A 15331-nucleotide genomic window follows, 5' to 3' on the forward strand; every position below is an offset into this window, starting at 1 on the left:
CAAACAGGGAACAAGTAAGTCTACCTTCCCACTGGCTGCAGAATTTTGAACCACTCACTGAACCAAAAGGAAGGAATAGAACTCAACACTAATATTAAAGTCTTTAACCATCTTCCTAAAGTCCTAGAACTTAAGCATCTCCCTGAAGTCCTCTGAAAGGTCACATCTGGAATCAGGGAGATGACATCTCTTGTATGGAACTGATAAGACTATGCCTGACAGGGTATGGGCAGCTGCCTTTGAAAAGCATGCAGCAATTGGGAGGCTCTTCAATCTATTCAATGCCGACATTACCTTTTTCCCTTTCTCCAGTTTTGTATTGTTTAACGCTTGTATTTGGCCGTCATTATGCCCACAGCTGTACAAGACTCAGATTGGTTTAAATCTAAAGTCATACCTATTCACTAGATATTTCCAAAGCCTACTAGGAGCACTGATAATTCCGCCATTATCAATATTTTTGCTGAGTACTGGAATGTTTGAAAGAAAGGATACAATTCTTGTCCAAGGAATGTAGACATTTGTTAGATAAATACAGTTAAAAACCCACTGGATGACCAGGAGAGGATAAAGTCGCCAAATAAACCACATTTGCACTACATGATCTTTTATACTTATTTCTTCAGTGCATTGTCATTGAGAGGATCCATTAAAAAAAAAAAAACAAACATTTTGATCTAAATGCTGAGAGTGGGCTCACCTATCACAGCAGGTGAAAAGAATGTATGGAAAATGGCACTGAAGAGGAGCTAGAGCTATTGGTCTGTGTGGAGCATAAGCACTGGGAGAAATAGAAGACAGAAACGAGAGCGGAGAAATAGGCAGGAGTGTAGCTGTGCAGAGACAAGCATGAGAAACTGATGTCTGACAAAGTGAGAGCGAAAGCCAGTGAAGGGAACCAACCGAGTCAAAGTGGCAAGAGAAAGAATTAAGCAGCAGCATTGAGAAAGGACTGAAAGAATGGAGGTGAAAAGGAAGTTGTGGTAGGTTAGCTGAGAGGTTACTGAACCCTAGGGTTCTAGAGATAGGTATGGAGCAAAACAGATTTTTGGAGATTAATGGAGGAACCTAAGTAGTTACAATGGTAAGAATACGAAAATGAGAATTAGGAGGACTACGAACAGTTAGATCCCAACTGCTGGAGCATCAATATGCTCTCAGGTAAGCTGCAAACATACTGGGCACTTGCACTGTGATTTTTGCCTTTAAAACACTGCACAAACATTAAGTATCAAAGTAGCAGAATGAGTCCTTGTGCTTGAACATGTATTAACAGTCTTTACTCCTGTAGAAAGTAGGATTGCCGATTACTGCAAAGCATGTGTTTACCTGAAGCTGGTACTACTTCACTGAGGATGCAGGGGGAGAAAATGGCACCCAGCTAGGGAAACCCTCCCACCTGTAGAGGCCTTCCTCTGGGGCACTAGGACCTATGTGGCCTTTGGGAAAGAAACCGGATGGAGGAGCCAGACAGAGACTGACACAAGGAGGAGCAGATGCAGAAGCAGTTTACGCAGGCAACAGACTCTATCATCAAAGCATTTTCTACTTTCAAGTTTAAAGTAGGCATTCTCTGCCTGGAATTGATTGGCTGTTGGCGCCCTCCCTCAAACTCTTCACCTCAGCCTTACCTCACACCTGCTGTCATGCCCTACGCTGCTTTCTCTCCACACTCTTCTTTCTGGCCTCTCTCTTCCCTTGTTTTTCAGTTTAGACTATTACCTAACTAAACATAATTCCCTAAGTCATGGAACAAAATGGTTGCAGCCATATTCACTCTTCTTGTGTGTTATATTCCTTCCTTCCCCCCCCCCCCCCCATATCTGTCTGGTGTGGAGCAGGAAACACATATTACTCTGCTTTTATACAGTGACTAGCACATTCTTGGTCCCACAAAATCTATAGCTGTTGAAATATGGGCAATTTTTTTAAAAAACAAAGCCAGACTACAGTTATAGAAGCAAAATAAAAACATGAATAGATACATTTTCTAGTTCCCTGCTTATTGTAAAAAGGAACTTCCAAATGATCATTTTCAAAAACTGGTATCACCATTAAAAGCGTTTTCAGATATAATTTAACAGTCACCTGTAACATATAGATAGCACTGTCACATCAAAAGCTATATTACATTGAAAAAAAGAAGAAAAGAAAAGAAAAAAGCATACCTGCTTTTACAGAAATAGGGTTCTCCAGAAGAAACACTGTTTGTTTCCAGTGTGTTTTGGTACACCGGGGACCCGTCGAGAACATGACCTGAATTGACAGAGTTCAAAAATCTGATGAAGTACAACATTTTTAATATCATGCTACATTAATCTATTACACAAAACACACTTCAAATGCTTGCAACAGCAAAATAGGCTTGCTCTCAAACACCTTGAGGCGACAAACTGAAAAAGTACAATACATTTGACATAATTAATTTTGAACATACAACCCCCAGTACTCACACTGTTGTGGCAGTTCTTCTCAAAAAATATATCGAAGTAGCCAGCAACCGCCTATAATAAAAGGAAAAAACAAATATGAACAGGGAATATTAAGTACAATAATAGTGACACCCATTATTCTGTACATTTTCTATGAGCAAAATATTCTTTTTTTAAGCAGAAAAGGTAATTTCTTCCCTTACATAGATCATTTCCATTTTTCTTCAGGGGTAATTCAGATATTCACAGTATTTGAACTTTACTGGAAAGCCTATAATGCAGAATAGATGGAGACAATTCTTGAATTAATTCATAGACTTATATTTCTATTGCTTCCAAGCATACCATAAACTTTGTTTTACAACTGAAGTGACGAGTCACTTCAGTCTAAACAAGAAGTCTGTACTTTCAGAAAAAAACAGACATATTATTGACAGACTCTCTTAAGCAAAAAGAACGAGAAGTACTTGTGGCACCTTAGAGACGAACAAATTTATTTGAGCATAAGCTTTTGTGGGCTAAAGCCCACTTCATCAGATGCATAGAGTGGAAAATACAGTAGGAAGATACATATATACATACATATATACACATACACACACACACACACAATGAAAAAATGGGGGTTGCCATACCAACTCTTAATGAGACCAAACAATTAAGGTGGGCTATTATCAGCAAGAGAAAAAAAACTTTTGTAGTGATAATCAGGATGGCCCATTTCAAACAGTTGACAAGAAGGTGTGAGTAACAGTAGGGGGAAAATTAGCATGGGGAAATAGTTTTTAGTTAGTGTAATGACTCATCCACTCCCAGTCTTTATTCAAGCCTAATTTAATATTACAACAGTAATTTCTTTAGGTACACACCCATAAATGGGTAAATCCAGCTCTCTCTTCTGTGGCTGCTATAACATGCATCTATGGTGTAATTATACACAAAGAGGGGCTGTGGATGGGGTGTTTCTCCTTCTCTTCCTCCCTCCACCTGAATGACATGGAGCCTATTCTACACACACTCCCTGTGCATGGAGGGCAGGGCAGAGCCAGTACAGGGTCTCTCATCTCCTATCACATACAGAGGTAAGGAAAAGGAGTTTCTGAAGTGTCCCACATGGACTACTTCAGCAGCTAGTGTCTATGCAGTGGCTCCACAGCTGCTCACTGTACCCCAGCAGGAAGGATACCATGAAACTCTCCTCCCCAAAAAAGGGCAGTGGAGAGGGTTGTCGAAGTTGCCTAGAGTGGCTGTGTGGGGGACAGCTAATCAGGGCCCAGCAGCCTAGTATAAGAAGAGCTGCTGGGCCAGAAGGAGTTCAGTTCCTTGCTAAGCGTGGATGGTATGTGGCTGGCTGACGGAGCTACAGAACCCTGGACAGGGCAGCGCTGACAGAAGCCGGGGAGAGCGAGAAGGAGCCCTGAGCTGGCTGCTGGGACTCCATTAGGACAAGGCCCTGAGGTAAGGGTGAAGATGGCATGGGGCTGTGGGGAAGTGGCCCAGGGAATTATGTTTGGCATAGTTAAAGGGATACAGCAGACAGCTGCTATTTACAGGGTCTCTGGGCTGGGACCCGAAGTAGTGGGTGGGCCGGGATCCCTCCCACCCCCCAGTGGCTAGTGGCCTGGACATTGAGGCACCCCAGAGGGGGAACTGAACTACAGTGGCCCAGCTGGAGAGCTGTACCCAGGAAGCCGAAGAGGGCGAAGACATTGTCTCCAGGAAGGGAGCCCTGGGGCACTGCTCTATCCCAGAGCAGGGACACTCAGAGAGCGAGAGAGAGAGAGAGAGAGAGAGAGCGCGAGCGCGCAGGCACATGCACTCGGCCAAGGGGGAAGTCACGAGAGGTGAGTGCACCCCGTTACAATACCCAATTTAAAAAACTACATCAAGATTTTACCTTAAAGGAGGACTTTCCACAGAAAAAGAAAGAAGAACATTTACACCAAAAGCAACTTAAGAGACCAGTAATTTTTTTTCTTTAAAAATTAAAGTGTCTTGCTTTCACAGAGGAAAAAGAGTTCAAGAAGCCTCAGTGATCCAAAGGGAAAAGTAAACCCATCCCAATAAAGAGGAGGCTGCTAAAAAATGATGGACAATATAATGCACCTTCCACCCCCCTCCTCCCAGACTTGTTTCCCATCATCTTCTATTAAGAAAGTAATGTAAAAATGCTTGACAAATGTGTCCTCAAGGCAGGCTATGGATACGCAGTCCAAGAGTCAGCCTCAGAAACAAGATGCTGAGACCTATAAAGAGCCTATGCTCTATTGTGTAAGACTGTCAGGCTGGCAGCTGGGGAATCTCCACCCACTAAGATATCGAATAGAGATTTCCCTCATGTCTTTTCTGGTACATTCAAGCAGGACTCCACATGAAGGCTAGTTCATTGTTTCAAATCACATTCCTCCCTAGTGCAACTAACTTGCTTTTGTTATAAATATTTGTGTCTGAAAGAAGTTTCCTACTCACAGCCCAGCATTTTACCTTTTACTTAATGTCTAGTTAGAATACCAGTCTCTTGCTATGAAAGTGATTACATAAATAATAATTTAAGCATTATGCTTTCAGTACTGACTCAAAGAAATGGGCTGTGTGGAAGAACACACTTAAGTATCTTCTAGAAGACAAAACATGTGACTGGCAGAAATGGGTATCGTGTACGTGAAATATTTCATCACTGCGCAATCTCATGTTTCCCCTCTCCTGACTAAAACTTGAATAGACCAGGTAATAAATGGAGAATATGGCATCTCTTAAGATGGATCCATCTACATCTAGCCATCTTATTTGATTTTCAACTAATGGCAGTCTGGATGTTCTTGGAGAGCTTTAAGCTCCAATTTGGACAAATACTCCTCTTGGAAGGGAAACCACACCAAGGAGACACACTGTCAATGACTCCCTTCAGGAGGTATAAATGCCAGCCTCTCAAAGCAGTGATTGTTCAGTTTCTCAAGGGCCATCACTCCATGTTGAGAATCGCAGCTAAATTATAGGCTGCTCTCTAACTGATCTTTTCCTTGGAAGATCCACAATGTTTTGTCAAGGCCTGGAGTCCTCAGATTATCTTGACCTCTGTCAAACTGCTTTTGTTAATCCATAATCTCTTTAGAATGGACAAAGGTCTACTGAGTCATGCAAATTCTTTCTGGACTACCAGACAGATACTACTGATGATGAGGTATTGTTGACACGCCTGCGGAACGGGACAGGGATACGGCACTATCGTTTTCTCTGAGGTGTTATTCATTTCTCTGGAAGCCTCACAGTGCAGAGCCCAAGACGCTTCTATTATCAATCTTCTTCAGTGTCCCTTTAAATACTGTGAACAAATGACTTTTGCTACCTTTAAGTATGCATAAACTTATATTAACACAACCAAACTGACAAAGGGAAAACACCAGAAAAAAAATCCAAGTTGAGTTGCAAACATTCTGCCATATATTTCACTTTATAGCAGTCTCAGATGATGACCCAGCATGCTGATCATTTTAAGAACACTTTCAAAGCAGATTTGACAAAAAGCAAAGAAGGCACCAATGTGAGATTTCTAAAGATAGCTACAGCACTCGACCCAAGGTTTCAGAATCTGAAGTGCCTTCCAAAATCTGAGAGGGACGGGGTATGGAGCATGCTTTCGGCAGTCTTAAAAGAGCAACACTCCGATGAGGAAACTACAGAGCCTGAACCACCACAAAAGAAAAATCAGCCTTTTGCTGGTGACATCTGACTCAGATGATGAAAATGAACATGTGTCGGTCCACATTGCTTTGGATCTTTATCAAGCAGAACCTATCATCAGCATGGACGCATATCCTCTGGAATGGTGGCTTAAACATCAAGGGACATATGAATCTTGAGCGCTTCTGGCATGTAAATATCTTGTTGTAATTGAAATTAATATACTTGAAAATGTAGAAAACATCCAAAAATATTTAAATAAATGGTATTCTATTATTAACAGTGTGATTAACTGCAATTAATTTTTTTAATCGCTTGACAACCCTAATTTCTGTCAATCCCAGGTTTAACAACAGCTTGTTTTTAGAAAAATACTGTCAACTGGCCAAATAAGTCACTTAGCTAGTGACTATGAGAATCACCTACCCATGAAGTTTGTTTTCTCAAAGTAGGACACATCTTTTTCCTTTTAGGACGTCTTCACTGAATAGAATTTTAATACATTTTAAAAGATCAATAAATCAAAACATATTAGCATATTAACACATGTTAAATATGCCAAGAGAAACCGTATGAATTGTTAAGCGAGTTTTCATAATAACCTTCTGTTGAGACTACAAAACCATTGATGTAGGAAGCATATGTTGACTGCCATGAAGCAAGACTCAACATGACCGGCAGTATAATTGATTTTTGACACTCAAACAGAAGTCACCCAAGTATGATTCGGGAGAGGCTACAGTTGCTTAGTTGAGTCCATAAATGAAGATCATAACACAGTGGTGAGATACTCCTTATACTCCAACAGTTAGCTATGTTTTCCCACTGTTGATTTCCTTTTTTCATCCTTTCCTTCACCACTGAGCCATACACACAGTAACATTCAGAACGATGTTTGCCTCTTTTTATTACTTATGCAATAAAATCAGACTCACTAAACTCAGTTAATATAACTAATTACTTTTAATTCTGAAAGCTGCATTACTGAAATCATGCCAAGACTACAAAATCATTCAATGGAGTAGACTCCCAACTGGAATGTAAGTCTTAGTTACTGAAAACACTATTTAACATTTTAACACTGATCTAAATGAACACTGAACAAGAACTCCCTGCACTTATAACATGTTCTCAGGCTGACATTTAACCTCCTGTCTACAGGTCATAAAATAAAGGTATTTACTAACATATTCCTAAAAGGCTCAGAAAACAAAGCCTACTCTTAAAATCTATTTAATTGATAGAACAGACGTTGCTAAATGTTCAAACATTTTAGGCAACGCTTCAAAACAATTAAGCACAAACTTGCAAAGATCAAAATCCTCCTTATGAACAATGATGTACAATGTAAGTTCTAAAACCAAAAGCATTGTTCCAACCTTAGTAGCATATATGCCAAGTGTTCTTATTTATAAAAAATTATAATACAATATTCATTTTCTCAGGCTCTTTCCAGAACAGTTTTCCCTCTCACAATATATTTCTAAGAACTTAAAAAAAAATAAAGTGCGTGTCCACATGTTTTCCTCAGGTTTCCCCACTTACAGCTTCTTAACAGCTAGCAGGTAAGGTTGAGATTTTGAAAAAGACCCCTCTCCCTTGAAATATAAAACTTTCTGTGCTGTTACATAAATACTGAAGGCCTGTTGTGTTCTATTGAGAACTACAGTCACAAATAAATCAGTGTAATTATCCAAGTTTCCCAAAGCCTTTCCCCATCTTATTAGCAGGTCAAAGAATGTAGAATTGGGCGTTGGCCCCAAAACAGCTACAGGAAGAAAACCAACATTGCCCTAATTTTATGCATATAATTTTCATCTAGAGGTTATCAGCCACTAGTAGGAGTTGACAGATTCTGTAACCACGGCAGCAATGTTATTTAACATTATGTACCAGATATTTGAAAAAAAACAAGAGGATTAGAGATGTAGGTTAGGATTCTCATCTGCAGTATTTGTATCAATAAAGTATAGTTACATACAGGAGATTGGACCATGTAAAATTGGCACTTTCTAATTCAACTATCTGCTTACAGTCTATTTCCAAGTGACACCCGCTCCATTTTCCTGACAGAGGGCCAGGTTGTGTGCAGTTCCCACTGACTTTGATGGAAAGCTACCTGGATGACAGAAATAAAAGTTTCTGATCTCATGTTGAGTCTTTAGTGCTGGAGGATAGGGTGCACACTTGTCACTAAGCAGATTTTACATGAAAACTACTAATGCCCTAATTCTCTGCTCAATGCCAAGCATGAAGTAGCTGAGCATTGGACAGATGGGCAGAAAGGATAAGTGTGATGGACACATTTTGGCAAGCCGGTAGAGCTACTTCAGAGGCTCAGCCCAATAACTAAAACAGCAACTGCTGGACACTGGAGGAGCAGCAGATCCTCTGACTGTCCTTCCCACTCATACTCAGTCACCACATTCAGGTTGCCACAGGGTCAGTCTTCAACAGAGCAGAAGCAGAATTTGTGCCAAAGAAGATAAAAATAGTAATTCCCAAATCACTGATTACTGTTCATTTTCTAGCTCTTAGTTTTTAAAACAGTTCAGAGACTAGCTATAAACAGGTGAACGTTATCTAACAAGGTTGGGAAAAAGCTGAGGTAATCAAACAATAACAGTCCTCCACTCTTTTGTCAAATATTTCTAGCTAATTTCTTCTGTTGCAATTTTACTACCTTGTTACTTCACCTTTGACAGCCCATCTATAGTTCCCTTGAGGACTAATCACCATGAACTTTAGCATTTCTCTGGAAGAGGCATTCAAGTATTAGTCTCTGAACAATACGCACTAGGAAACTGAAAACAATGCCTTCTAGACTGGTAATAAATAACTGAAGCTGTAGCCTGCCATGAGCTTTGAAAGGGTTCTATATGTTAGGAAACGCCGCAGCAAAATTATTTTGCTTCTTGTTTGCCAAAAATATCTTTAAGGAGAAACAAATGCTAAGAAAAAGATTAAAGCCATCTCAAAGCTAAAGCAGCTAGGTTAATTAAGAAGCAAAGTACTATTCATAACTGACTGGCAAAACAGCATTTCACAGCGGTCAGCATCATTTCAATCAGCTATAGGAAAGTAAAAGTGAACCTCCTCAAACAGCAAACGTGATCGCTAATCTATAAACAAAATAGATGAATTTATGCACAGAATATGGTCACTGCAACATAACATAGCCAGGATAGTTTGCTTCAACTCTAAATTACACTAAATGTGTAAATAACCTATATTTATAAAAACAGGTATTAGCATCCTAAACACTGCTCAATTTGGAGACTGCAAATACAGCTTCAGAAAGAAATCAATCTGTACCCTTCCAGCACAAATTACAAGAACAAATATTTGTCACAAACTACAGATATTTTAATGAATTGCCATAGGGAGAGTAGGTAATTTTCACTCAAATAATGCATGTAAAGTCACCACAAATATTAAGATACAAAAAAAAGCTAACACATGGCTTATGTTGCAGCAATTAAATATCCAATGAATAGTTCTTACATTTACACTTAGTCTTATTTTATGATTAGTGAGCTGAAATGAAAACAATTGGATTTTGATTCAAATATATTATAGGAAGTCTTTCTGTAAAGAAAATTGCCTTGTAAATATACAGAATCTCATCTGATCTACACAAATAAGACTGCTTGAGACCCCATGAGAAGTGGTAAAGACAACCTTACCAATTCACTTAAGGAACAAGGAAATTAAAAATTATCATCATCACTATTACCTGCAGGGAGTAATTTATCATTTTTGCTCATCACTGGTATCATGTTCCAACAGCGTGTGGCTATAGCAGATACAATTAGGCAGCTGGCCACAGAAGTAGGAGGATAATGTGCTTTTGATGGAGTTTATCCAAGCATGGAGATGGAATGCTTGTAATCCATGCAGCAGAGAAAGTTACTACATATCTCAGAAATACAAGAGATATTTTAAAAACTATTTCTGTAAAAAAGAATACAGAACCTTGAGATGCCCTATTGTATAGTCTTCTTGGCACAAACTGATTATGAAGATAAGTCATTTTTAATAGTATGCTATAGCGATGCATAAATTACTGAATTTAAAACAAAGTGGATTCTAGAATGTGTTTGACGTTGATACACACTACAGAAGGCTTGGGTTTCCAACCTGAGTCTGAAGATATTCAATACTATGATTATGGTTCAAATTAATACGTATGTATTCAAATACCTCTTATTGTAACTGGCAAATGAGTTCTTAGGTGCAGAAACTGACATTGCTCAAAATTCTAAATTTTTTATAAATACAACTATCCTTTGATTAAAATTACTTTAATCAAAATTAACTGAATTCGTATTTTAAATCACTGAGATTTTAGTATATCAATAATGTCCTCTTATTCATTTTACCGTTGTCCATCCCCTTTCAATAAAAATGCATAACCTGCTCTTTGACAACTTCTCCTGGGAGTAATGAACAGACACTGCCATTTTCCTCCCATGGGATATTGCCATTCAGAAAGGAAAGAACCAAACAACCTTGACAGGATCATGGGGGAAGCAGTCAAACAAAAGAGAAAGTTCATCAATTGATCTGAGGGTAATAAACCATTATATTTTAATCTCAAAACTCGCATACAATTAATAGCAAACACTGAACTTTCAAATTCAATTGACGGCATATTTTCCTAACAGAATCTATTGACTGATTTCAGCCAAATGTCTCATTAAAATCTGCAAGGACAAACTTAGCTCTCTAACAGGAAAGATGTGCTTTTTAAGATAATTAGGGTTTTTTTTAAGCAGATTAATTTTGTGAGGTTGAAATTAGGTTAATCTGCACCAAAAGCATTTAGAACTGATTCATTATGATCAGCTTGAGACTGTTTTGCGCTCTCAGAGAATTTTCAGAGGGTTTGAGAGCAGAATTTAAAAATCAAGGTGATACCAAGAAAGCAAAAGCTTAATCTTCTAAGAGATTTAACTGGAAGAAATGAAGAGAAAACAATGGAAAGAGAAAACTTTGCCGGAGTAGAGGCTTGAAAATGTATGCTTTCGAAGAGCTTTGAAGATGAAGATCCAGATACACCTAATATTAAATAATAAGTTTATAGTCAATTTTAAACATTTAATTTGACTTAACCGTCACATATTTCCCAAGTCAAATGAAAAACACTTCCCAAAAACTCTGCAAAATTGTGTTTAATTGCTTGAACAATTGAAGAATAATATTAAGAAACATGACTATTTAAAGAAACAAAAAAAGTCAGTTCTTTTTCATGGATATTATAGGATAAATAAATAAAAAAAAGTCACAGGATCAGTTGGAGTAGTGCTGATCCATAAACACTGCACACTAAACAGGGTGACATTAAGGGTATATCTACACTGCATTGTAAACCCAGAGATCAAACTCAAGCTCAAAACTACCTTCGCTTCCATCTCCACGTAAATTGTGCTAACCCAAGGCTCAGAGCGAGAGTCCCAGGACCCTATGGGGATGGACGGTCCAAGCCTGAGTCAAGCTGGAACCTAGCATTCAAGCCATATTGCTTTGCAGTGTAGATGCAGCCCCACTGAACCCATGCTCTGGGAGTCTATCAAAAGTATTCCACAATCCCGTGGGCTGAATTTCTTTGTCCCCTGGACAGTCAAGTTTTCCCACACCACACCACGAACAAAAAGCTAAAGCAGCTACATTTGGGGAGGATGCTAGAAAGTCTGGGATATGGGTGGTTGGACTCGTACCTGCATAACTCAGTGTTGATGCTGCAGCCCCAGGTTGGGACCCTGGGTCCAACAATTCCTAATCTGTGGTTACAAGTGAGTGTAGATGCTCAAGCCCTAGGTTAACAAACCCAGGATCTGCTATCTTGAGTTCTACTGAGCCTAAGCTTTAGTGGGGGAGGATCCCCAAACCCCAGCTCAAGCCTCAACATCTAGACTGCAGTTTTATGGCTCTGAGGCTTGAGTCCCAGGAGCCCAAGTTAGCTAACACAGGTGTTTAATTGTAGTTAATACATTCCCTACGTCTCTCCATTAATCTGCATTACTTAACTATCTGAAATATCTTATTAAAAGTATAAGGCGGAAATAAAAAAAAAAAAGTTAGTGTTACTGAAATCTTCTCCCCCAGCCCCCAAATAAATGAAGTTAATCAGTTTCAGGAATGTTGCATTTAATAATGGGTTACTTTTCTGACATCTATTTCAGTTTTGCCTCCACAGCTCACTGTCCCCATTGCTCAACTTCAGTGTTTCTCTCATGGCCCAGTCAGCTCCATTACACTTAATGCAAAACATCCACGTGTACTGCATTTAGTTGCTTTTATAAGGTACTCATAAAATAAACACTGGTGTGCCAGTTTTGCTGACAGAAATTAATGAAGTGCCTGGGCTCTTGGGCTTCTGGAAGCAAGGGACTGTGGAGTAAAATGGTAACTTCTAGAAGGAAGGATGGATCAATCCTCTAGAATACACCTCAAATCAGATTTCGGTAACACTTGCAGTGGATGAAGTGCAAGACTCATTATATTTCGATTGACATACCAGTCAACTAAAGGCAACATGGACCGATTTAAAATCACCAAGTGGAAAGCTGTGATTTAAATCAATTTTAATCAACTTCTCCATTTGTATTTCAGTTATTTTCTAACGAAAGGCACATTCTCATTGGCTGATATATCACTAAAATATGTTGATTTACAACTAAATAGAGCCTTTACACTACAGTTGGTACATTTTTTGCTACCTAGGAGGACAGGTATTTATTTATTTAAGCAACTATATAGCTTAATATTTTCAGATTTTATAAACTGTACATTTTTAGTATGTTAGTGAATGGTGAATGATACATTGATATATTTACTAGATAATTAACTTCTTGCTCATGATTTGTGTCAAGCTGCAATAGAATGGTAACTGGAATTTAATTATAAATTCCAGCATATAAAATGTATTTTTATTAAACAAAACAACCTTAAATGTTTGGGATAGATAAACTTCTCTTAAAACAATGTTTCCCATTTATAACTAAATGATTTATTAAAACAGAGGGATTAATTGTAGTCAATAAATTAAACTGATTATTTAAGGTCAGCCTGAGAAAAAATTTCAAATATGCCTAATTCAAAGAGACTGGATCTTAAATTCTTGGTCTACACTTCAAAATAACTTTGGTATAACTATGTCACTCAGGGGTGTGAATAATCCGCTTCCGAGTGATGCAGCTATACTGACCTAAGCGCCAGTGTAGACAGCACTATGTTGGTGGGAGAGCTTCTCCTGTCAATATAGCTACAGCCTTTCATGGAGATGGAGTTAAGCCAATGGGAGAGCTCTCTCTCGTCACCTTATAGCATCTTCACCAGACGCACTACAGCGTGCAGCTGCACCAATGTAAATTTCTAGTGTAGACCTGCCCCATGTCTCTTGAAAATGATATAGTCTCCTTAGTTACTGAGCCTGACCTACTGTGCTACATTGATAAAGCCTGACCTCAAAAGTTAGACCCACCCCCCCCACACCACCCGCAATTCTCTTTATATAGAAACTCAGCCTTTGATGCCAAGTTTTTGATAGAGGATTCAGCATGAATATATCATATTTATTTAATAAATAAATTGGGGAATGGACCACCAAAATACCCAGAAAGAACCTGCTTCACTACAGAAATAAAACCCCCTCCAACTGCACTCCTAGTTGTCACCTAACACTGAACACTTGAACCAATACAGGGTATCCAACACCTACAATCCATATGCAATGGGGACCCCATTCTGAAAGAAATCTTTCCTGAACCACCTCTTCTGGACTCCAAACTATGCCCTAATCTCTCCAAGATCAGCAGCAAGCTCCTAACAGACTAGGACACAGTACCTCAAAGTAGCACAGAACCCTACCAGGACAACAGATGCAAAATCAGCAGATATCTCCACTGCTATTATGCTCAACACCCCCCAACACACTTTTCAAGATCCATGGGTCCAACACATGCCTATATCAGCATGTGGTAGTGCACAGAGTGAGGTACAAGTGCCCCAAAAGCAGCTATGCGAGTGAAACCAGACAATCACTATGCTCGTGAATGAACACACACAGGAAAATGAAAAAAGACAAATACCACCTCATTACAAAGTGATCTCTCTGTATCTGAGCTATCAGTCCACATCCTCAAAGGAAACCTGCAGAACGCTTTCAAAAAAATGAGCTATTGTAATAGTCTTTGTACAAAGTATGCCTTTTGAGGGGATCATTTGAGAACTCGATTTGCTGGTCATTATTGTCCTGGTAAAATATGTGTAGCAACATTGTATGTAAAGTTATAAGATTCCATTGTATGATGTTACTAAAACATGTTCGAGGTCTGGGGAGTGGCCAAACCAGTTCCTCAAGCCAGGTGTAAACAAGGTCAATGGGCCATTACCTGCTAAGTGGCTACTGAATGGCAGGAAGAAAAGTCTGCCTGGTGCTATGCTCCCAGCTGGAAATGGTTCTCAAACGGAAGACAGAACTATATAAAGAAGCGGCAGACACCCCAATGGACCCCCCACCCCCTTCTCTCTCTCTGTCCATCAATTCACTGAACCAGAAGGAATAAAGGAAGCAGCCATTACACAGAAGTAGTCGTCCTGGCCTAAGGAGTTCGGCCAGTAAGAGTCTTGAGAGCATGTGCTGAGAAAAACTTAACAAAACATGTTAAACTCAAGTAAAGTTAGGCACCAGTGGCTTTTTATCTTTATCTGTCTTGTAACCATTTCTGCCTTTTATTCAGCATTACTTGTATTCACTTTAATTAACTGCAAAGAGATTTTAACAATAAAACAGGTTTATCTAAACCAGTGTCTTTGAATAGAAACGTTTGGGAAACTTCACTTGAGGTAAGATTTCTGCATATTATTGTTATTAATAAAAACGATGGACTTTATATAAGCTTGTATTATCTAGGAAAGGGCTAGGCCAGGGGTAGGCAACCTATGGCACATGTGCCAAAGGTGGCACGTGAGCTGATTTTCAGTGGCACTCACACTGCCTGGGTCCTGGCCACCAGTCGGAGGGGCTCTGCATTTTAATTTAATTTTAAATGAAGCTTCTTAAATATTGTAAAAACCTTATTTACTTTACATACCACAATAGTTTAGTTATATATTATAGACTTATAGAAAGAGACCTTCTAAAAACGTTAAAATGTATTACTGGCACGCGAAACCTTAAATTAGAGTGAATAAATGAAGACTCCACACACCAC

General features: G+C 39.0%; 1 protein-coding gene across 3 annotated transcripts in view; it reads right to left on the reverse strand.

The window, feature by feature from the left end:
• Positions 1-15331, reverse strand: part of PRMT3 (protein arginine methyltransferase 3) — a 99350-nt gene that overhangs the window by 15339 nt on the left and 68680 nt on the right. For all 3 annotated transcript variants that reach the window (XM_074955199.1, XM_074955200.1, XM_074955201.1), the window contains 2 exons: positions 2454-2504; positions 2169-2256 (listed from right to left, as the gene is read on the reverse strand). In XM_074955199.1, coding sequence (XP_074811300.1) covers positions 2169-2256; positions 2454-2504 — 139 coding nt within the window. The remainder of the gene's footprint in view (positions 1-2168; positions 2257-2453; positions 2505-15331) is intronic.

This window comes from Natator depressus, chromosome 6, assembly GCF_965152275.1.
Source record: "Natator depressus isolate rNatDep1 chromosome 6, rNatDep2.hap1, whole genome shotgun sequence".
Taxonomy (NCBI): Eukaryota; Metazoa; Chordata; order Testudines; family Cheloniidae; genus Natator; species Natator depressus.